At 39.8% G+C, this 23,417-nt stretch overlaps 1 protein-coding gene across 12 annotated transcripts in view; it reads left to right on the top strand.

Moving 5' to 3' along the window:
- Positions 1-23,417, top strand: part of KIF1B (kinesin family member 1B) — a 142,512-nt gene that overhangs the window by 11,497 nt on the left and 107,598 nt on the right. For all 12 annotated transcript variants that reach the window (XR_012381374.1, XM_025855680.2, XM_073903360.1 and 9 more), the window contains exon 2: positions 4,371-4,551. Coding sequence is in view for 11 of the 12 variants with exons in the window: in XM_025855680.2 (XP_025711465.1) it covers positions 4,446-4,551 (106 nt within the window). In the remaining variant the exon portion in view is untranslated. The remainder of the gene's footprint in view (positions 1-4,370; positions 4,552-23,417) is intronic.

Below are 23,417 nucleotides of genomic sequence, written 5' to 3'. Positions count from 1 at the left end.
TCGATCCCAGGACTCTGGGATCATGACCTGAGCCGAAGGCAGACACTTAATGACTGAGCCACCCAGGCGTCCCGAAGGTTTTGTTTTTTTAACTTAAATATCTAAATATTCTATAATTGTCATTTTGGCACACTCGCTTCTTCTGTCTTCCCCTAACAAATTTCTTAACCATTATCTGATACCCGGTCTATGTTCAGACTAATCTGCTACCTAAGAAATGTTTTTTTTGCGGAGTTTCTTGATTAAAAAAATCATTGCATTTGTTTGGTAACTAACAAGTCTTTTTTATTACACCCCCCCCATGCTATTTATTTTAAGAAACTGGGTGACAGGAACTTTTAGATTTTTCTGTATTCTGGGTTTGGCTGATTGTATCTTTCAGGTATCATTTAAATTTTTCATTTGCTCCCCTGTGTGTCCTGTAACTGGTAGTCCGAGCTGAGGCTCATTTTCTTCATTTTTTTTTTTTTTTAAGGGTGTAGGATAAGAATGCTTCCTAGGTGGTGCTGTGTGTTTCCCACTGTAGCACATGTGGAAGCATAGACCACCTAGGTGTCCCACTTTTAGTGATGTTAAGATTGATTAATTAGCTCAGTTACTGTCCGCCTAATCCAAGCAATAAAATGTTCCCACATCAACCAACCATTCATCTAGGGCCTTTTTTTTTTTTTTTTGTAGCTAGTGACGATTGTTGCAGAGAGCCTTTATATCAGTAGGGTTGGAAATGGTGACATTCCAATTCTGTCATCTCTTCTGCAATTATTAGCCAGACTTTTTTTTTGTGAGAAGAACTTGCCCTCATTGACTATTTGGCTGTCCTGGAGTATAGTTTATATAGGATATACAGACTGGGTGTATGCTTACTTCTTTTATTTGCCAGTTTTCAGAATAATGAGGCTTTTTAAAAGTATTATGAACTTGTGAATTTATATATTTGATGTTCTTCAATCTATTTGTGGTTTGTATGAATGTATTTATCTTTATGCTGTAATTCCATGTTTGGGAGCCCCTTTAAGTTGGCACTTGTGTCCTTTTGCCATGACTCTGTTCATCTTTGGTAGATTTCTTGCTTGTGATCACAATAAAATGTCCCAGGATCATCTTGAAATTTCTTGCCCAGCCTTGGAATTAGCCATTTTTTCAAGGAGCCCAAGTTCAAAGAGTTTTTCAAGGCAATAGGAGTTTCATTTTGGGAAGCTATTAAAGAACAGTACAAGATAGAATGCAGTCACATGAAATGATAGCAGGGTTCTCATAATATGTTTGGGGCTTTAAGTACTGTAGGAAATACCAGTGATTCCTGAAATATTTGGGTAGTCATTTAGGAAGAGGTAAGACTAGAGCTGGTCCATCAAATAGGAGAAAAATGAAAATTCATGTGCCCATTATAGGGGAGAAATTGTTAGAAAATGTAAAAGAGCATGTGTGGGGGATGGTAAAGGAGCTTGACTAGAACACAGAGTACCTTGACTTTGGTCTTGATGTTGTAAGCACGGGGAATAAGAGAAGGTTCTTGAGTTTGGAAGTGAAATTGAAAGTAATGCTTTAGAAAGGTTAATATTGCAGTAAGGCTAAGAGATTTGCAGCATAATCTTTGGAAAATGAAAAACAAAAACTCCTTTTTCAGAACTGTTGAATGCCAGTTCATTTGCTTTTCACAAGATCCCTGTGTGGTTCAGTTTTGTACAACCTTGTGTAAGGACTATTGGATTCGAATGAAAAACTCAAAGATCAGTTCCACTATTGCGAGTATGGTAGGCATGAGGTAGCGAGGACTAGATTAGGCAGTGGCAGTGGGTTAGGGTAATGGCAATGGGAATGAGAGGAAGGAATTGATAGCAATATGTATTGTGTTTTAAAAGTTTTGATATGGTATGTAATTAATAATGTTAACACTAATAAAAGGATTCAAAGAGAAAAACAAAGATGACTGCAAGATGTATGGTATGGGGTCAGATAGAAATGGGAAGATTGGCAGAGATTGCTAGTTTGGGGGAGAAGATAATGGAGCGTGTTGAGTGTTCAGATGTGGCTGTATATCACAGTGAACTTTGTAGGGGGGAATTGAAGTGTGTTCTGTGTGTTGCTTTTTCTGAATGCTTCATTCACTCTTTTGGCAAAGTACTCAGCTAGTGACTATAGGTGATGCTCTGTTGACTGGGAGAGTTAATAACTCTAAGCTTTCGTTTGATAAATGTGATTACAATAAATGTTTGATATATTAAACAAGAACCATCTGTTTAATATTAAATAAAATGGGAAACAGACTGGAAAAACATCACAGCAAATATAAAAAGATTAATATCAATAAATATTACAATTATTTGAAACAAAACCAAAAAATGTCAGCAAACCAGGCAAAGGACTTGAACAGATAATTCTCACAACTGGGAAATATACAGTTAACCCTTGAACAATGTAGGCATTAGGTATTAGGGGGTGCCTGTCCCTCCCCCTCCCCCTTGTAGGGGAAAATCCATACATAACTCGTGACTCCCCAAAATTTCACTGCTAACAGTCCACTGTTGACCAGAAGCCTTACTGATGATATAACGATTTGATTAGCAGGCATTTTGTATGGTATATGTGTTATATACTATATTCTTACAAAAAAGAGAAAAGAATATGTTAAGAAAATTATAATGAAGAGAAAATATGTTTACAATACTGTACTGTATTTGTCAAAAAAAAAATCCACGTGCAAGTGGACCTGTGCATTTCAAGCCCATATTGTTCAATGGTCAGCTGCAATTTATTAATTACTCCTTCAGCAAACATTTATTGAGCGCTTTCATCAGGCACTGGTCTGGGTGGTAGCAAACAAGATCTCTGAGCTTTCGGACGGAGGTGTGAGAGATGGACAATAGCCGCGTTCCAAAAAAACAAGAGTTTCAAATAGTGCTATTAGGAAAATAAGGGTAATGAGGTAGAGAGTGGCTTTTGGTTTTTATTTTGTTTTCTTTGATTAATATTTGCCTTTTCTTCCTTTTTTTTTTTTAAAGATTCTATTTATTTTTCGACAGAGAGAGACAACGAGAGAGGGAACACAAGCAGGGGGAGTGGGAGAGGGAGAAGCAGGCCCCCCACAGAGCAGGGAGCCCGATGCGAGGCTCGATCCCAGGACCCTGGGACCATGACCCGAGCCGAAGGCAGACGCCCAGCGACTGAGCCACCCAGGCGCCCCTGATATTTGCCTTTTCTTATTGGAAAGCATTAGTAGTTGTGCAGCTGTAGTGTAGGATTGCTAATCGCTAATTATGTGGGAAAAATGAGATTGAAGTTTTATTGGGGTTCCCTGATAATTGGACTTATAAGTGGTTTTCTTTTCAGTATTTTGTTTGGTTCCTCTTGAAGACGTTTATATAATGGATAGAGTGCAGGTTGAGATCTGTCGTTTCTTGTGGAGCTTATGTGGGTTCTTTTCACAGAATAGTGTTTACTTTGTTCTTTTGGGAGGGAAACTGTTCCTCTGAAAAATATTCACATTTTTTCCTGTGGTTTCATTCAGTAGTGAAATGTAGTGATACATTTTGCCGTGAGTCAGTGGCACATCTGAGGGTAGAACCTTCTCTGGAAACTTCTCTGCTTGTTGTAAAGGATGGTTTAAAGGGTCACATGAGGTACATGTGGAAATTAAAGGAATCCCTGGGTACTTAGAAGTGGAAGGAGCTGCTGGAGCTTATCTTTGTCCTTTGCTGTTTAATTATATATCATGTAACTGAATGTTTCAAACTGCAATTGAAGTATAGGAAGTTCAGAGCATTTCTTTAAAGGAAGGGGTTTTGCAGATGGGAAGTTACTTGTGTAAGGAACTCTTTAACAGATAAACATTTTTTTTTAAAGATTTTATTTATTTATTTGACAGAGAGAGAGAGAGAGTGAGAACAGGAACACAGCAGGGGGAGTGGGAGAGGGAGAAGCAGGCTTCTCTGCAAGCGGGGAACGCGATGTGGGGCTCGAACCCAGGACCCTGGGATGGTGACCTGAGCCGAAGGCAGACGCTTCTGACTGAGCCACCCAGGCGCCCCAACGTTTGGTGTTTTTCATATATTACTGAAGATTGATCCAGAAAAACAGAGAGCAAGAAAGATGCCTGTTACTTTGCAATTATATTTATTATTGTTATTATTATTGTTATTATTTTATTATTATTAAGTTTAGGGACTTTTTAGGTATGGGAAAGAGATAATGGAATAGGAAAATAAATTTCAGTCTTTAATTTTCTATTTGGAAATTTTTGAGAATAGAAGATCTATGGGAAGAAAAGGGATTAAGTTTTTAGAAATGGAAATAAAAATAGTCCTGAGACTTTAGCCCATGTTTTCTTTAATTCTGACTACTACCTGTGTGGGATTGCTTTCTTTTTCAAGGAAACTTGAACATAACTTCAAAAGAAGATTTTATTCTTTATTTCTGGACTGCATATATATAACAAGACCATCAGAATGTCGGGAGCCTCAGTGAAGGTGGCTGTGCGGGTTCGGCCCTTCAATTCTCGAGAGACCAGCAAAGAGTCCAAATGCATCATTCAGATGCAAGGCAACTCGACCAGTGAGTTCATGTTATTTTCTATCAATTATATCTCATCTTCCTGTCCTTTTTCTTTTCCCTTACTGTGAACAGAATAAATGAACATTTGGATAGTAACACTTTGAACTTTGCTACTCTGAATGATCCACTAAATGGTCCCTGTGATATGATCCCTCTGATATTTGCTGTAGCATGTTTAAATATGGACTGTTTATTTTGTTCTTTACAATTGAGAAATCCCTGGAGAACTACACTAATTTAGCTAGAATTCTTACATTGAAATCTTAATGATAATAAAGGTATAAGCAGTGATTTTTTACTTAATCATGATGTGAAATGTATCTTTTGAGGCTCTAAGATTACTTTTCTTTCTTGATTTTAAATGGTACTTGAGCTTACCAAGATGGTCTTAACTTACTCTCCTTCCTTACAATGGTTCTTTGAGTTGAACAACCGATTTAGCTACAATCGATAATAAACTTGTAAATTTATTACTAAGATTGTAAGTAATAATTTGCTTATAATTTTTTTTTTACAAATAAGATGATTTATTATTGAAATTTAAGTCCTTGCTTTCTAGCTTCTTTCTTCATATATAAGTGCTTAGGTAAAAATGACTTAAGCTGGTTTATTTTGTACTTGCATTAATAATGCCTTGCTATAGATCTGTAGGCAAATTATTAAAGTAGCGGTAGGTTCTACTGTCTTGAAACCTACAACTTTGTGATAAAGCAGAATCGTTGCTCTCCCAGACACAAGTTAATGCTGAGTTGTTGGGGAAACCATTCTGATTTCATCTATTTGTAGGCCATTTGCCAGTGTTCTCTGTAGAGGATTCTATCAGTGGGAAATAAAATTGTATATATTTAAGGTGTACAGTGTGATGTTCTGATATATGTATACATTGCAAAATGATTACCACAATCCACACTAATTAATGTAACCATCATCTCTCATAGTTACCCTTTTTTTGTGTGTGCGCGGTGAAAACACTGGAGATCTGGGACGCCTGGGTGGCTCAGTCAGTTGAGCGTCTGCCTTCAGCTCAGGTCATGATCCCAGGGTCCTGGGATTGAGTCCTGCATTGGGCTCCTTGCTCAGCGGGGAGCCTGCTTCTCCCTCTGCCTGCTGCTCCCCCTGCTTGTGCTCTTTCCCTCTCTCTCTCTGATTGATAAACAACAAACAAACAAACAGTGGGGATCTATTTCTCAGCAAATTTTAAATATACAATTCTTTATTATTAACTATAGTCACTATGCTGCACATTAGGTCTCCAGAACTTATTCATCTCAGGACTAACAGTTTGTATCCTTTGATCAGTATCTCCCCTTTGCCCCCATCCCTACCCTCTGGTAACCGCCATTCTGTTCTCTGTTACTATGAATTTGCCTCTTTTATTAGATTTTTTTTAAAGATATGAGTCCATGAATTATATCCTATGAGTAATTGTAAAAGAAAAGGATGCAAAATTTAGCATTAAATTGTAAACTTTAAATGGGTGGAAGGTGAACTTTATAGGGTATGAAAATTTTAAGTTTTTTTTTTTTTTTTTAAAGATTTTATTTATTTATTTTGACAGAGACACAGCGAGAGAGGGAACACAAGCAGGGGGAGTGGGAGAGGGAGAAACAGGCTTCCTGCTGAGCAGGGAGCCCGATGCAGGGCTCAATCCCAGGACCCTGGGATCATGACCTGAGCCGAAGGCAGACGCTTAACGACTGAGCCACCCTGGCGCCCCAACAATTTTAAGTTTTTTTAAGAAATGTCAGTATTGATCATTTGCTCCTTAAAGTTTGAGCTAGGTTTGTAATTGAAGTAGAGAACAAATGTTTGTTTGTTTGTTTATAAACAATTTTATTTATTTGAGAGAGAGCACAAGCTGGGGGGGGGATGGGAAGGAGCAGAGGGATAAGCAGACTCCCTGCGGGAGTCCCTGAGATCATGACCTGAGCTAAAGTTAGATGCTTAACCGACTGAGCCACCCAGGTGCCCTGAGAACCAATGTTTATGCTCTTAAATGTCACTCATTTAAGCTATGTTGTTATTTGTGCTTCATTTTAAGAGTTACATTTCAGGTAGTATATAAGTAAATCTTTGCACAGGGGCCATGCTAATTTGTAGCAGTCCAGTTTTAGGATATGTGCTGCTTAAGTGAACCCACTAAATCCTGATTATTGAGCTCTTGTTTCTCTCTGCAAAAAGTATTTAATTATAACTTAGTTTGGAGGCATTTTTGGCTGTTGGCATTGCCTCTAAAAATGCTGGTATATATCACAAGTTCTTTTAAAAGGTAGACTTTAGGAAATCCTCGATCAGGAGCCAGAATTAATCCTAAAAAGAACTACTTTCTCTGTGATATGTTTTGCATACTGAACTATCCAGGAGAAGTCCCCAGTGTCATGGGTATCTGTTGCTACTTTACTTATAGGGTTGCAAATCTTACTAAAAACTTGTAAGTAGAGAATGAGTATTAAAAGGCCATATTTATGAAATGCGAAAATCAATTTGTTATATAACAAAAACAAATGGAAAGTTTTATTAATATAAATCATGATACTAGTGTTTTTTTTCCTTGATGACAAATCGTTTTAGAATGCCCACATCTTAAATTGGCTATAAGTTTATATTCATTGTCAAAGTCAAATAGCATTGTGTTCATTTCCCCACAGTTTTTATTTCTGTGATTAGGTGAAACCTTCATTCACATGGTATAAAACTCAAAAGGTACAAAGAATATACAGTTAAAACACTTCCTCTCCCCTGTCATGTAGCCAACCTGTTCCTCTCCCCAGAAGCAACTTGTGTTTCATTTCCCTACAGAGATAGTGTAAGCAGCAACATCTTTTTCTAAGATAGTTTTTTTTTACCATTTTAATTAGTGATAAGTTATAATATTAGCTTATTTTTCAGTCTTGACTGATTTGTATGTTTTGTTTATTTATTTCTTACCCCTTCCCCCAGCAGCGTATGTTTTAAATACCTGAATAATGCAGTTCATGTTTATAATTTGTAATAGTTGTTTCCTTTGAGATTTTAGCATGAAAGAATATCCGTGTAAATTAATAGGATTTTGTGTCTACCATATATATAATGGTATGCTGAGTACTAAATAGAATATCAAAAAAAATAATCAACTGACCATCTAGGAGAAGTACACTATTATAGTATGTAGTAAAGTTGAAGGTTGTTTTGTAGTTCTGGATAGTTTGAGAAATGGATCTGGGTCTGCTAGATTTTCTGACTTTGCTATTTTTTTTTATCATACAGATTAAAAGCTCATAAGAAATTATTAATGGATTACAAGAAAGGTGTTAGAGCTCATTGTTTCTAAGATCTATAGATTTCTTTTTGACCTTGTTGTTTTGTTGTATAGAAAATACTGTCGATTTAGGGGAAAAAAAGTAAAATTATCCAAATATGATATTAACTCTGGATGAAGAATGTCAATGTTTTCACTCGTAGTAGGTAGCAAACTGAAGGAGAAAATAAGATCCCTAGTTGTACGCCTTTTGAGGTTAGGGCTGTAATTTTATAGTTTGTGAGGATATAAGTTCTTTTTTTAAATTTTTTTTTAATGTTTTTATTTATTTATTCATGAGCGTCAGAGAGAGAGGCAGAGGCCGAGGGAGAAGCAGGCTCCCCGCCTATCAGGGAGTCCGATGCGGCACTCGATCCCAGGACCCTGGGATCATGACCTGCGCCGAAGGCAGATGCTTTAACCATCTGAGCTACCCAGGCGCCCCAAGGATATAAGTCCTATTCACCGATCTTGCTTATCTCCCACAAAAATCTCTCCAGAATTATTGGATATATTGATTTATATTTTTATGAAATATTAAGAAATGACTAGTTTTTATTCAAAGTAATAATTTGATTACAGTAGGCCTGGGCATATTGTACTAGTCATATGAGAACCAATCTTTGGACCATGTTAAGCACAGTGCTGAACTCCCAAATGGTTTTTCATCATATTTTGTTCAAAACTGTTATAGACAACAGGCTGGGTGCCTCTGCTCTGCCTTATCCTTTCTTTTCCTTTCTCTTTTCAGAGTTTGCTCTAATGTGAGTCTATAGGAATCACAGAGTTGTATGTACTATAGGACCCTGCCTTTAAGAGGTTTAAAAGTGTGTGGTAGAAGACACAAGACATACTGAAATAAACTCAATACAAAGTAAAAGTGATCAAAGTGATAATTGCCATAAACAAGGGTTTTTAAAAAGTGCAGAAGTGAGTTTGGCAAAGGACACATGTAAGATTTGTAGATGATAGGGCATTTCAGCTGGACCTTGTGGAGTAAGGAGGATTTAAACTAAACATCCAGTATGTTTGGGGGAAATTTCAGAATTGCAGCTTTTTAGAACTTATTAGTGTTAGGACTAGACATGGTATTCCTGACCTTCATCTGGCTATACCACATTGCCTCTCTGTACATAAACATTTAGCAGGAGAAATTTGTGACACACATACATACATACATTTATTTAATTCATTTATTGACATTTTTTGAAAGTAGGCTCCATCCCCAGTGTCGGGCTTGAACTCACAACCCCAAGACCAAGAGTCGTGAGCTCTACCAACTGAGCCAGCCAGGCACCCCCAGAAATTTGTGACTCTTAGATTAACATTAGTCTACTGAAACAAAAATCCTCATTTGATGAACTAGCTTTGGGAAAAGTAGGGTTGGTTTTCTAACTATTTAGTTTGTTATGGCTCAGAAGGTTTGGGGTAATTTTGGTTCCTTTGAAAGGTATTTGTTCTTGGAAAACTAATTAATTGTATGAGAGACTTTTTCCTCTAGAATTTTTGGCAGTTTCAGTTTTCTACTAATGTTTTCTTTTTCTCTTTTCAATTTTATGTGGCAATTTCTTAGTAATTTGACTAAAATACAATCCAAATAATTTTATATGAGAGATTCTAAGCAAACTATATGCTCTGTTAGAAAGTATTAATGGCTTATTTAAAAAAAAGTTGGGCTTAAGATTGGGAGAAAGCATGCATTTTGTTGCAAAAAATGAAATAAATTTGCTATAGCCACATGTGTTAGCTGTATTAAAAGACTGCTGTGCTGGCAGGCTGGCCTGGACTGTTGCTCACAGGAATTATAGCTGATTGCACATGGAATGCAATGGAATGTTCCTGCCATAAGGTCTCCTATGAAAAAGTAGAAGAGGGTGAAGAGTACTTTAGGGAATGTGCCAAATCTGAAAACTGAGTAGTAGCAGTTTTATTTAAGCACTTTCTGGTCTCAGAGAGAATATTTTCCATGGTGCAGATAAATGTTACTGCCTTGACATTTTGGAGACCCAAGTGCATACAAATGGCTTTGTTTAAAAATATCCCATTATATTCCAAGTTTCACCCACTTTGGAAGCATTTTTTTTTTTTTTTGGTCTAATCTTAAGAAGGAAAGTGGGGCAGAATTAATGGTTGAACTGCTCACAACAGTGATAAATCTGGAGACTTTGAAACTGCATGAATTCCCCTCCGAAAAACCGGAGAGTAGATAAAGCTGGTTCTGACACAGACCTTTAGGTGATTAAATTGTAAACGTTTGCTTCGTCTTTAACCACAGGAATCTGTCTCTAGCTGGCCCTTTGGTAAGTCTCCTTCATGTATTTATCAATCTTCTTTTGCCTGGGGTCTTTTTGTTTTTTAGTGCCCAAATCTTAGTGGGATAGAAGGAACCCAGTTTTTTTTTCCCCTTGTTAATTACTAACATGGTACATTTTTAAAGGCTTTTTCGTTCACCTGTGTACATTTCTAAATGAAATGCTGCACATCACAACTGGTACAAAGAACGACTTCATGTCCATTAATGAAAATTTGGGATGGAGGAAGGAACAAAGTGGAGGTTTGGAAAGAAAGACTTTTGAAAGGAATTCTTTTAAATCTGAATGTGTTTTCTAGCCGACAATCAGAATGAGGTCTCTTTAAGTCTTTTCTGGGATAAGCCATAATTAGTTAGATCAGACTCCAGGTGTCAACTCCATAACACAGCATCCAGAGTGCTTTCCAGTGTGGCTGGAGATGCAGGATAGGGCCAGTTCTTCAGCTGTGCTTCTCCACCTCCACGCCAGGTGCTCTAACCTTAGAGGTGGACTGCGCAGTAGTTCTTTTTTTTTTTTTTTAATTTTTTTATCGTTATGTTAATCACCATACATTACATCATTAGTTTTTGATGTAATGTTCCATGATTCATTGTTTGCGTATAACACCCAGTGCTCCACGCAGAACGTGCCCTCTTTAATACCCATCACCAGGCTAACCCATCCCCCCACCCCCCTCCACCCTAGAAACCTCAGTTTGTTTCTCAGAGTCCATCGTCTCTCATGGTTCGTCTCCCTCTCCGACTTACTCCCCTTCATTCTTCCCCTCCTGCTATCTTCTTTTTTTTTCTTAACATACATTGCATTATTTGTTTCAGAAGTACAGATCCGTGATTCATCAGTCTTGTACAATTCACAGCGCTCACCATAGCACATACCCTCCCCAATGTCCATCACCCAGCCACCCCATCCCTCCCACCCCCCCACCACTGCAGCAACCCTCAGTTTGTTTCCTGAGGTTAAGAATTTCTCATATCAGTGAGGTCATATGATACATGTCTTTCTCTGATTGACTTATTTCACTCAGCATAACACCCTCCAGTTCCATCCACGTCGTTGTAAATGGCAAGATCTCATTCCTTTTGATGGCCGCATAATATTCCATTGTGTATATATACCACATCTTCTTTATCCATTCATTTGTCGATGGACATCTTGGCTCTTTCCACAGTTTGGCTATTGTAGACTGCTCAGTAGTTCTTAACCTACCCTTTCTCAGGATGCATTCTGTGAGCTGCATATCTCACTCATGCCCAATCATGTGTCTCTATAACCTGCTACCATTTCACTGAGTCACTAAAACTGCTGCTGAAGATTGGGGCATTTAGACTTTTCTTTTTTTTATATAAGTAGGCTTCATGCAAGGGCCTTGAACTCACAACCCTGAGATCAAAGACCTGAGCTGAGATCGAGAGTCAGAAGCTTAACCACCTGAGCCTCCCAGGTGCCACTTGGGTATTTAAACTCTCTTAGCAGCACGATTTTTTCTTAGAGCAAAAAACTGGAAACAACCCCAGTATCCATCAACAGGAGAATGGATAAATAGATCATGGTAGATTTACATAAAATAGAATACAGCAGAGAAGAATTACTATGTGCACACACAGAAATTATAAACAAACTGTAGCTATACAAGCAACTCAAAAAAGAAATCGGTGTATTTATATAGATTTCAAAGCATGCAAAGCTGTTCTCTGTATTCTTTATGCCGTACAAAGACACGGGTAAAACTATGAAGAAAAGTAAGGCAATAATGACAAAATTCAGCATGCTTCAGAGATGAGACGGTGGGCAGAGAGATCTGGAAGGGTCAGACAGGCGAGCTGCAGAGGTGAGAATCCTATTCTATAACTGTCTGGTGGGTACCTGGGGTTTTGTCCTATTGTCACAGCTTGTACATTTTATTAAATATATATATATATATATATATAAAGATTTATTTATTTATTTTTAGAAAGGGAGCGTGCATGTGCACGAGTTGGGGGCGGGGGGGGGGCAGAGGGAGAGGGAGAGTCCCAAGCCAACTCTGTGCTGAGCATAGACCCCAATGTGTGGGGCTTGAGCTCATGACCCTGAGATCATGACCTGAGCTGAAACCAAGAGTCAGACGCTCAACCAACTGAGCCACCCAGGTGCCCCTATAAATTATAAATTTTATGAATCTATCTACTGTTTGTATACTAAGCACTTGATTTGGAAAGTATACAAAGGGAAAAAAACTTAAGTCCTCACCTTGCAAATAGAGCTACTATGTACCGTGCCTATTTATATCTGTGACCAGGGCTTCTCAATGTGAGGGGCACAAACCCATGACATTTTTCTCGTGCCCCCTCTTTCTGAATCCTTCTAGACACTTTTCACTCCTTTTTCCGAAGAGAGGCATGTTTACTCTCTAAGTGGCATGTGCTTATTGATTAAATGACACTCATTTGGTCACTGGAGTGGAAGACGATAAGCAGCAACAAGAGCTTCTGTGGCACTGGGAGAAGAGCTTAGTAAAATCTACTGAAATCAACTTGGGTACCAGTGGCATTAAACTTTTTAAAAAATTTGAAATGAAGCACTTTTCCTCTAGTCAGGACTAGGAGTTACAGCAGTGAGGGGGGTATGTGTGGGGGTGTTGGGTTTGGGGAACAGAGGTGCCCCAGAAATGATACTACATTTACTCCGAGTTGACGGAAACTGAGTTGGTCCTTTAGAATGACCTTTAGATGATTTTTGAGGCTAGCCTTCTCAATTTAGCACTGTCTGCTGGCCCCTGACTTTGCTGTGCACCTTTTTACACCCTGACCTTCTGCTACCCCTGTCAGCCTTTAAAGCAGCTTTTGCCTCCCTTTCCTCAGGCCCAAAACAGACTGTATTTTCTTCTACATCTGACACGATGACTTCTTATGTGGCAACTTACTAAGCTGATATCCTGAAATGTATCCCTGGAGTGTACCTTCTTTTAGATGAGATAAATTATCATTAGCTTATTGAGCACATTTCTTTTAAGTATTCTTCAAGACCATGATTGTAATGGCTATGTAGTATTGTTATAGTAATAAACCATAATTTATTTAGCTAACCCCTATTATCAAACAATTGAGCTTTAAAACTGCTTCTTAGGCCCGCTGTAAACAAGAGTGTAAGCCCACACAGGTAGGGAAGGAAGGCATTGGGAAGCTAGACATGTCGAACCCAACATGTTCAAAACTGAATTCCTAATATGTGCTCTTCCAGTCCTGCTCCCCTGCACTCTCCTTCAACTCAGTGGAGATTGTCTTGGTGGTGGTTCGGGGCAAAAATAATGTGATCATCCTTGACTTCTCTCCTTTCCTCCCTCTGTCAGAAAGGCCTGTGGGCTCTGTCTCAGAAGATCTCAGAGTCTGACCACTCTTCCCCTACTGCCACCCCCCGCATTCGCCTCCTAGTGAGTCTTTGGGCTTCAACCCTTGTTTTCTAGGGCTCTCTTCTCGACAGAGCAGCCAGAACAATACTTGTAGAATGGAAATCAGATTGTTCTTTGGTTTTTTTTCCCACAAAACTCTAAGATGGTTCCCATTTTACTCACAATAAAAGCTAAAGTTAGTTCATTGACTCCCCTCTCCCTTTGTAAAGACTCTGTAGCCTCTTTGGTCTTTTACTTAATAGTGTATTGGGTACATTTCCCCATATTCCTTATGAATGTGATTTCAGTGGCTACATGGTCTTCTTTTGTACTTATGAAGCCTTCATTATTTAGCTTCTCCTCTGTGATCAGACACTTGAACCTTCAGTCTTTTGTTTATTCAGTGGAAGTGTTGCTAGTGCCTGCCTAGCCTAATGTCCCAGGGTTGCTGTGAGGATCAGGTGGAGTCGGGTATACTGCGTAGGATGGTATTTGAAAAGTTACTCATTAGCTTGTTTTTTTTTGTGGTTAGTTTTGGTACCTAAACTGTTATTTTCAATGGAAATATAAATTTAAAGGCAGAAACAATTGTACCTATCCCCAAGTTGGAGGAGGCCTTTGGTATTGTGTATTTGTAACTGCTTTTTATTACATTTTATAATTTAAACTTCTTCAGTTACCTAAAAAATCTGCCATCTAGATTCCAAAACAGTGAAGAGAAGAAGACTAGCTAAAATCATGTAGGAAACCTAGTCCTCTTCCTGTGCCAATTTTCATCTTACTGTTGCAGTCTTTTGAGGTTGCCTCGATTAAATCCAAACTGTACTTCATGTGTCCTTTATATATGCATTTGTTGTTTTTTTCCCAAAAGGGAAAGCAACCATCCCAGGCTTTTCTTCCCTCCTTTTCCTTTACTCCTTCCTTCCTTCCTTCCTTCCTTCCTTCCTTCCTTCCTTCCTTCCAATTCTCAAGAGATGTTTTGGAGTTCATTTTTAAAAGTCCATGCTGATAACATGGTGCTGATTGCTCTTGGTAGTTGCCCACGAAGTGTGAAGTGCTGTAATGGGAGCTAGCAAAGTCTGGAGAGCTCTTGGTGAGACCAGGAAAGGGCCTGCAGCATCTGATTTTGGTAGGCAGGCAGGTATTTAGATTAATTTTTGGGAGTATATTAACAGTTGCATAAATTTTGTCAAAATCATTTCCAGTGAGGTAAAAATAGTTCTTAGTTGCATGCTTAGGGATGAATGCTCTGTATATACAGATAGTAAGAATAAGAAATATGAAATTAGGTTTTTGAGAACATCTATAAGAAATTAATTTTTGTTATTCAGAAAGCATAGGCTGGGAGGCCACCAGGCCACCAGGCTCTCAGAGCCTTAGAGATAATAATCTCAGCAGTGTGATGACTCATGAAAGCATCAAGGAGAGACATCTGAATAATTGAGGGATGGGGGGGGAAGGTAGGGAATGTCTGGGAAGTCTTTTTGTTTTGGCAGAACAGAGAACTGTATGGCCAGATTTAGCAGAAGCCATGTGAATGACTGAACTGCATTTACTGTTTCCCTGTGAGATTGTTCTGCTCTGATACCAAGAGTTCATTTTGTAACTCTGAATAAACTTGAGGAGGCAAAATGGGTGAAGGAAGAAACAAAAGCAGCTTTTTTAAATGCCTGTTAGTGGGGAAAAAAACAAACCATGATTAGTAATTAACAACAACAAAAACAGTAATAAACACTTAAGCTCTGCCAGCCACAGCCAGGCACTTACAGATTTTAACTCATTTAGTCCTCACAGTAATCCTAGGGCAGATACTCCTATTTTCCCCATGTCACAGATGACTTGTCTGGGGTCACAGGTCTAGGCATTGGGAGAACTAGAAAATGTGCCGCCTGGCTCCTGAACCCCTCTCTTAAGCTCTGTCCAGTACATCTTGCCTCTCAAACTAGTAAGATTTACTATCCTGTGTATAAGTACTGTCTGTGTGTAATTTGAACTTAACTGTTAGGTTAAAATTTATTTTGACGACTCTTCTTGATGCAGGATAATTATGAATAAGAAGGACACTATTCCTAGTTCCACCATTTTTATGCCACTTAGACTGAGCAAGAGCTGGGCCTTCTAGAGCGTCTCCCTTCCAGTCATTCAACATTTGCTTAGGAATAGTTGTTCTGTGTTTATTAGAGCTTGGGATGCCTGGCTGGCTCAGTTGGTAGAGTATACGTACAACTCTTGATCTTGGGGTTGTAAGTTCAAGCCCCATGTTGGGTGTAGAGATTACTTAAAAAAAGTAAAATCTTTAAAACAAAATGTTTATTATAGCTAGCATATTTATTTTATACCCAGTTGATGACATTGTGATATTACAGAGTTGGTAGGTTTTTTTTCCCCCCCACTGTATATTAATTTTTAATACTCTGGGATTGAGTATATAGTGAACACATATAGTACATTTATATTGTTTATAGGATTTGGAGTCTAAGATTGTTATTTTAAATGATGAAGGAACTTTATGATTATAATTCTTCTGCTCAATTATACTTCATGGCAATATGCTTTTATATCATTTTAATGTTTCTAGAAATATGTTATTCTGAGAAATATGTTATGGGTTTGGTTTAATGGTTTTGGAATAGGTGTACAAAATAGCTTTATTGTGTACAATTTTTAAAAATTTTGGGTATAGAAGCTTTTGGAAGAGGAAGTTTGTACTGAAGATGTCACTGGGATTTTTTTTTTTTTTTAAAGATTTTATTTATTCATGAGAGAGAGAGAGGCAGAGGGAGAAGCAGGCTCCCAAGGAGCAGGGAGCCCGATGCGGGACTCGATCCCAGGATGCTGGGATCATGACCTGAGCCGAAGGCAGATGCTTAACCATCTGAGCCACCCAGGCGCCCCTGTCACTGGGATTTTTAACAAGCCCCAAACATTGCTGTTAGAAAATTTAATACAAAGTTACAGTGTTGCACAATGATAAGTTAATTGTAGTTGTGGGCAAAATCTTTCATAGTTTTCCAACAGCAGTATAATTGCTACATAGAGACTTTGAGAAATTAGATAAACAAATTCATTCTGGAGAATAAAAAGGTTTTTAAGTACAAATCTTGTTTTGACCGCCTTGTTTTCTAGGGCTTAGTAATTAAAACATTATTTCTGCATCTTTATGCTGAAGTAACAAAGTTGGGAAGAAGGCAAAAAAGGGGGAAAAGTTGGGGCACGTAACAGACTTCGCAAGGCCAATTTTGACTGGAAGAATCTCTAAGAAAGAGAAGAGGGTCTTATGGTTCATCGGTAAACTAACAACTATTGAACATTTTGTGATAATCATTTTAAAGGCATTTCCATTTGTCTTGGGTTAAGGGTCTTCAGGTAAGCCTTCACATGAAAGAAGCTGTCCTGTTCTTCACTCTTCTCCAGCTCTCCGAAGGTAATGACTGTCAACTATAGCATGAGGAATAAAATGTTTGAACACAAAGGGGGAAAGGAGTGTAGGGCGTAGGGAGAGAGAAATGCAAGATCCTCTTCCCTGTGGACTGGGGAAAGATCTCGTCAGACCTTCAGTCCTGAAGCTGCCTTTCTGATTTGTGAAAGGGACTTAAGAAAACAGCCTTTTAGCCAGATGAGATCTGGATGGTGATGGGAACCAAGGCACAGAGGTGAGGAGGAGCAGAACGAAGTTGTTCATCGGGAAGTCAGGAGATCCCCAGAACAAAGACTCATTCCTCCAGGAGGGCCAGAGAAGCTTGTGGTAATCAACATTGTCATAATAATAGGTAGCATAGCTTGACTTCCTCCATGAAACATTTCCATCTCCTCTCTGGGCTCTCGGATCCCTGTCCTCTCCCGCTTGCCTTCCTCCCTCACAGGCCATTCTCCCTCTGTTCGTCCTCACCTCCTAGGTTGGAAGTGCACCAGGATTTTGTCTCTTTTCTTTTATCTCTCCTCTGTCTCCAGAGAAGACAGACTCCCTAGGTGATTTCATTCAGGCTCAAGGCTGTAAGGGTCATGAGATGACAATGACTCCCAGATTCATTTCTCCAACCTGGACTGACCTCTCTGTAGATCTCTAGAATTGTCCACCTAGCTGCTAACCTAACCCTACTTGAAAGCCTGAGAAGTATCTTAAACTTAACATGTCCTCAATAGAACTGTTGTTTTCTCCTCCCTGTGCACCTAAAGTGGCCCTTCCTTCATTCTCACCCATTCTTTTTAGTTTTTCAGACCAAATATTGGAGTCATTCTGGCCATCTCTCTCTTTCTTATAGGCTGCCTGCAGTCTATCAGTAAGGCCTGTCCCCTCTGCCTTCACAGTGTGTCCTGAATCCAGTTAACTTTTTACCGTTTCTACTCTAGCCTGAGTCAGTGCTGCAGTAGCTTCTTTCTGCTTCTGCCTTTGTTCCTATACAGTAGCTGGAGTCCTATTTGGAAATGTAAATCAGATTATGTCACCTCTGTGCTTCAAATCCTGTTTACTTCCTGTCACTTTGAGAATAAAACTAAAAATCCTCACCTTGGTCACAGGGCCCCACAGAATTTGGCCTCTGGCTGGCTATCTGATTAGACCTCTCATCATTATTTTTTTTTAAAAGATTTTATTTATTTATTAGAGCATGAGAGCAGGATGAGGGACAAAGGGAGAAGCAGACCCCCTGCTGAGCAGGGAGCCCAATGTGGGACTCGATCCTGGGACCCTGGGATCATGACCTGAGCTGAAGGCAGATGCTTAACTGGCTGAGCCACCCAGGGTACCCTACATCTCATCATTATTTATTTTTTTCTGGCTACAGTGGTGGTCTTGCTTTTCTTTAAATGTTACTAAGGTCCCTGCTCAAATACTGCCTTTTCAGAGGTGACAGTCTGCCCACCTTTAAGAAAATAAATAAAAATTATTCATTCATTCATTCATTCATTCATTCATTTATGTATTTATTTTAGGTAGGGGAGGGGCAGAGGGGGAGAGAGAGAGAGTCTGAAGCAGACTCCATACTGAGTGCAGAGCCCTAAGCGGGCTTGATCTCACGACCCTGACTACATGACCTGAACCCAAACCAAGAGTCGGATGCTTAACTGACTACACTGCCCAGGTGCCCCAGAGGTGGCAGTCTTTTCACTTTTAAAAGCCGCCCCTGCCGGGGCACCTGGGTGGCTCAGTTGTTAAGCGTCTGCCTTCGACTCAGGTCATGGTCCCAGGGTCCTGGGATCGAGCCCCGCATCGGGCTCCCTGCTCGGCAGGAAGCCTGCTTATCTCTCTCCCACTCCCCCTGCTTGTGTTCCCTCTCTTGCTGTCTCTCTCTGTCAAATAAATAAATAAAATCTTAAAAAAAAATAAAGTCATTGGGACGCCTGGGTGGCTCAGTCGGTTAAGTGTCTGCCTTCGGCTCAGGTCATGATCCCAGGGTCCTGGGATCGAGTCCCACATCGGGCTCCTTGCTGAGCAAGGACCCTGCTTCTCCCTCTGCCTACCTCTGTCTCTTTCTCTCTCTGATAAATAAATAAAATCTTAAGAAAAAAATTAAAAAAAATAAAGTCACCACTGCTACCCCACTGTCATCTTATATGTCCTAAGTCTGTCTTCCCCGGGTGATACTGTCTACATTAGTTAATTATCTGACTTCCAGATTAGAATATAAACTCCTTGAAGGTAAGAGACCAGTTTTCACTAGATACTTCAGGTCTGGGGCAATGGTAGGCACTCAAATATTTGTTAAATGAAAGAATATTTTGAACATTTGCTTTGTATTAGAATTCTTGACATAGACTAGTCATTAATCCCCACAATAATTCTGTAAAGTTAGGTAATATTATTATTGTACCCATTTTACAGATAAGAAAATTGAGGCTTAAAGAGTTTGTTATATGTGCAAGTTATAGATAGATGCTAGGTTAATACTGGATACTTGGGGGGAGGGTTAGATTAAAGCCGCTATAGTATTGTTTCCTTCATTGCTAAAATCCCTGAAAATGTCTTCTAAAAAATTTTATATTCCTAGGTCAACTTGTGTTTGATCATTGAATATTGAGTCATACTGTAAGGCAAAATTCAGTTTTGGATCGAGACACAGTGTTTTTGTTATGGGAATGGACCTTTCTCTCTCCTTGCCCCCACAAATGCTGCATAGTGGAACTCATGGATTTCTGATGCCAAGTGCAGTTCTCATGGGAGTCATTCTGTAAATGGCAAGCAAAATTTCCCAAACATTCTGCAGTGGCTGCTGTGTTCTGTGTAATTGGTCTCTACACTTCCACTCATGCCTTCCTCCAGTCCCTTCTCCATACTGTAGTCTATAAATGTAATCAATTCAGTGGCTTCTCATTGTCCAGGGGTTCACCAACTCCTTGAGGTCCATCAGTGATTTGGCCCTGAGATTTTAGTGCTTTTCTAATCCTTTGTTGTTTCTTGTACTTGAGCCACACCTGCCAAACCAGTATCTGGATGCCACATGTGTCTTTTTGCCCAAGGGCTTCCTTCCTTTCTTGGGATGCATACTGCCCAGTGGTTTGGAGCCTTGGAGCCGCATCTTCCAAACTTTAGTCCAGCCTCTGGCCTTGGGCAGGTGCCTTCTTTGGTGCCTCAAATGTAAAATGGAGGTGATAACAGTTACCTACCTCATAAGGTTATTATAAGGACTAAGTGAGTGAATACATGTAATGCTTTAGCACAGTGCTTGGAACATAGTAAGCATTTAATAAGTGTTAGCTGTGGTTATCTCTCCACTTTCCCTACCTGTCTCCTATTTATCCTCAGCCCAGCCTTTTCTGTTTTATCAAATCAGAGTTTACTGACTCAAAAATCATCTCTCTTAAAAGTTTCTTTTCATACATACCTGTTTCTGTGTTCTTCTAGGACTCCATGCTTATCTAGAATGGCTCTTACCATAATTTGAAAGTGTTTATTTATTTCGTGTGATTATATGTCTGTCTCCTCCATTGATTATTAGCTCTAGAAGGGCAGAAATAACTTGTTTGTCATTGTATCTCCAGCACATTGCCTGGCACATAATTTGTGCTTAATAAATGTTCCCAATGAATGAAAGTGCTGTTTAACTTTTCCTTTCTTAAAATAGGATCTTGGGATCTTTTGCAGTAGTGCTGCTGCTTTTTTGTGGAGGGGGGGCAGAGGGAGAGAGAATCTTAAGCAGACTCCGTGCCCAGTATGGAGCCCAACGTGGGGCTTGATCTCACGACAATGAGATCATGACCTGAGCCAAAATCAAGAGTTGGACGCTTAACCAACTGAGCCACCCAGGTGCCCCAATTATGCTTTTTTTTTTTTTGAGAAAGATGAATGTTAGCATGGAACCTAGCATTATTTCCAACTTGGGAGACTTGGAAAACTGAGCACAGTGAGTAAAAGTACAGAAGGCAAAGGGGCAGGGACTGTTGGAAGACAGGCAGAAAGATCAGGAAAATGGACTTGTTCGGATGGATGCCGTCTAACAAAGTGTTTTTGTTGAAGATCTTTGCACCATCCTGGGTACAGTTGTATTCAGCAGTGGCTCAGCCAGTGCTTATTGAGTCCCCACACCTCACCCTTCTAACTGTGTGTTCCAGAGGAACTGCTTAGGAAGATGAATGCTGAGAATATTAGCATTTATTTATGTCTGTTGGTGTTTATCATATGGCACTGCCTCTTGGGTGTGTGTCTTGAGTGTGAGGACAAGAATCTGTTTCACACCCACACAAGAATCCTTATGCAGGTCAAGCTTGTCATATCTAGAACACTGGAGAAAATTTTATAGTAATAAATTTGGGTGGTAAGGTACGTTGTCTGATCTGAGGTTCCATATTTCCTGTGAAATGCATACTGTAAGAGATAGTTCTAAAGACCTGGGGAGGAAGGGGGTTTTCCAGTACCTACCCCACTCTCTGCTTCCCATTATATTTTCCTTTACCATTCTCTTTCCTGGTGACCCCCATCAGCATATCTTCCTATTTGAAACCTGGTCATCTTTCCTTCTGTCCCCTGTTTACCCATTACTGCTGTTTCCTAGAAGTTGTATTTCTACTCCTGAAATAGAAATTTAGATTCCTCCTCTCCCAGAGATGAACTCTCTTGCCAGAAGTTGAGTAAGTTGGCTGCTCAGGGAGAAAAGACTCAGGAAGCGAGTTGTGTTGGGTGAGCTATGTACCAGTTCACAAATAAGCATCGCCTATTTATGAAGTCAACACTGAGTGATGCAGAAAGAGGAGTCATGGTTTCCAGCTACAAAGAAGTAATAATCTCTAAGGAAAGATAAAACTAACATAGTCATTGGTTCTTTGGGTATATGTTGAGTATTTACTATGTGGCATGTGCTCTCCTTGGAGCTGGGATACAGCAGTAGATGAAACAGAATTTCTCGTATCATGGAACCTATGTTCCAGTGACTCACATGACAAGTCAGGTAGTCAGGAGTGCAGTGAAGACAAAGCAGGGTAAGCAGGTGGAGCGTGAAAGCATGCTGTTTAAGTAGGATGGTCACAAGAGGACCGTCTGCTATGGTGATGTTTGAGCAGAGACCTGTATGAAGGTAGGGAGTGGGCTGTTCAGATACCTGAGAGAGTAGTGTTCCTGGTAGGGCCAAAGTGCAAAGGCCCCGAAATGAGAGTGTGTATCTTCAATGAGAAGGGCAGCGGGGCTGGAGTAGGGGGTGAATCACTCCAGTCCCTGGGTAGTAAGTCAGAGAGGGAGTAGAGTTTTCTTCAGTGTATGTTAGGAAGCTGTTGGAATGTTCATCAGAGGCACGACGTGGATATGGTCTGGGTTAGTGTGAGAAAAGAACCAGTGTTCGCAGTGTGGAGATAAGACTCTGCAGGGGCCCGGGGGGAAGCCAGGAGCCCAGTGAGGAGTTACTGTGGTCCCCCAGGTGAGAGGTGGCTTGGACTAGGGTGGTAATGACGGTGGTGGTGAGAAGCCATGGGATTCTAGATTCATTCTGAAAGTAGAGCTGACAGGACAGATCCGATGTGGGGTGAGAAAAGAAAGTTAGAGATGACTTTTTTTTTTTTAAGCTTTCCTTTATTTGTCAGGGAGAGAGCACAAGCAGGGGGAGCTGCGGGCAGAAGGAGAAGCAGGCTTCCCACTGAGCAGGGAGCCTGATGTAAGACTCGATCCCAGGACCCTGAGATCACGACCCGAGGCGAAGGCCGTCGCTTAACCAACTGAGCCACCCAGGCGTCCCTAGAGGTGACTCTTAAGATCATGTGTGAACAGTTACTTGTGGAGATGGGTCTAGGTCTGGAGTATACTGTGTGTCCAGAGAAGTCTCAATAGGAGGGGAAGCCTCAGGTGTGGAAATGCTTAAAAGGGGCCTTGAAAAGTGGCATGAAAGGTGATTTTATAGGAAATAAAGTAATATGAGGGGTACAGCACTTAAAATAGAGTTATGTTCTGACTCCAGTCCTCAGAATATGCCTGGAGTCCATTCCTTGGAAAAAGTGGTGATTTATCCTAAACAAAGCCTGCACACTGATGGCATGTGGCCCTGGGAGGTATGCTATGTTTACAACAGCTTTTATGTTGGTGAAAATAGTTTTTATGTTGAAGATATTCATTAATTACTATTATTTTATTCTTATGTGCTTTCTTAGCTCAGTTGACTTTGATACAGAGAACCATCGTATTAAATATTGCCTAATCTTGTGGTTATTCTCTCTATATTCTTTCTGTTAAAGTTGATGAACTGATATTTTATGTGTATATTGCATAGGTATGCACTGTTTTTATTTTTCTTTTTAGGCTGAAAATGGTATAAGATTTAATGAAATTAAAATTATACATGACAAAAGAAGAACATGCATCTGAGTGCCTATTTGGTGTAGGGCATTGTAGAGGATCTAGACATGGTCCATATACTGAAGGGATTTATAATGTGGTAGGAACATCAGAGATGTGGTGACACAGCTATAGGACCCCACTGTAGTACTTTGATTC

Source organism: Callorhinus ursinus, unplaced genomic scaffold (assembly GCF_003265705.2).
Source record: "Callorhinus ursinus isolate GAN/ISIS: 27379988/994484 unplaced genomic scaffold, GSC_fseal_2.0 scaffold18, whole genome shotgun sequence".
NCBI classification, from domain to species: domain Eukaryota; kingdom Metazoa; phylum Chordata; class Mammalia; order Carnivora; family Otariidae; genus Callorhinus; species Callorhinus ursinus.
Note: the sequence above shows the minus strand (reverse complement) of the source record. Positions and strands in the feature narration are given on the sequence as shown.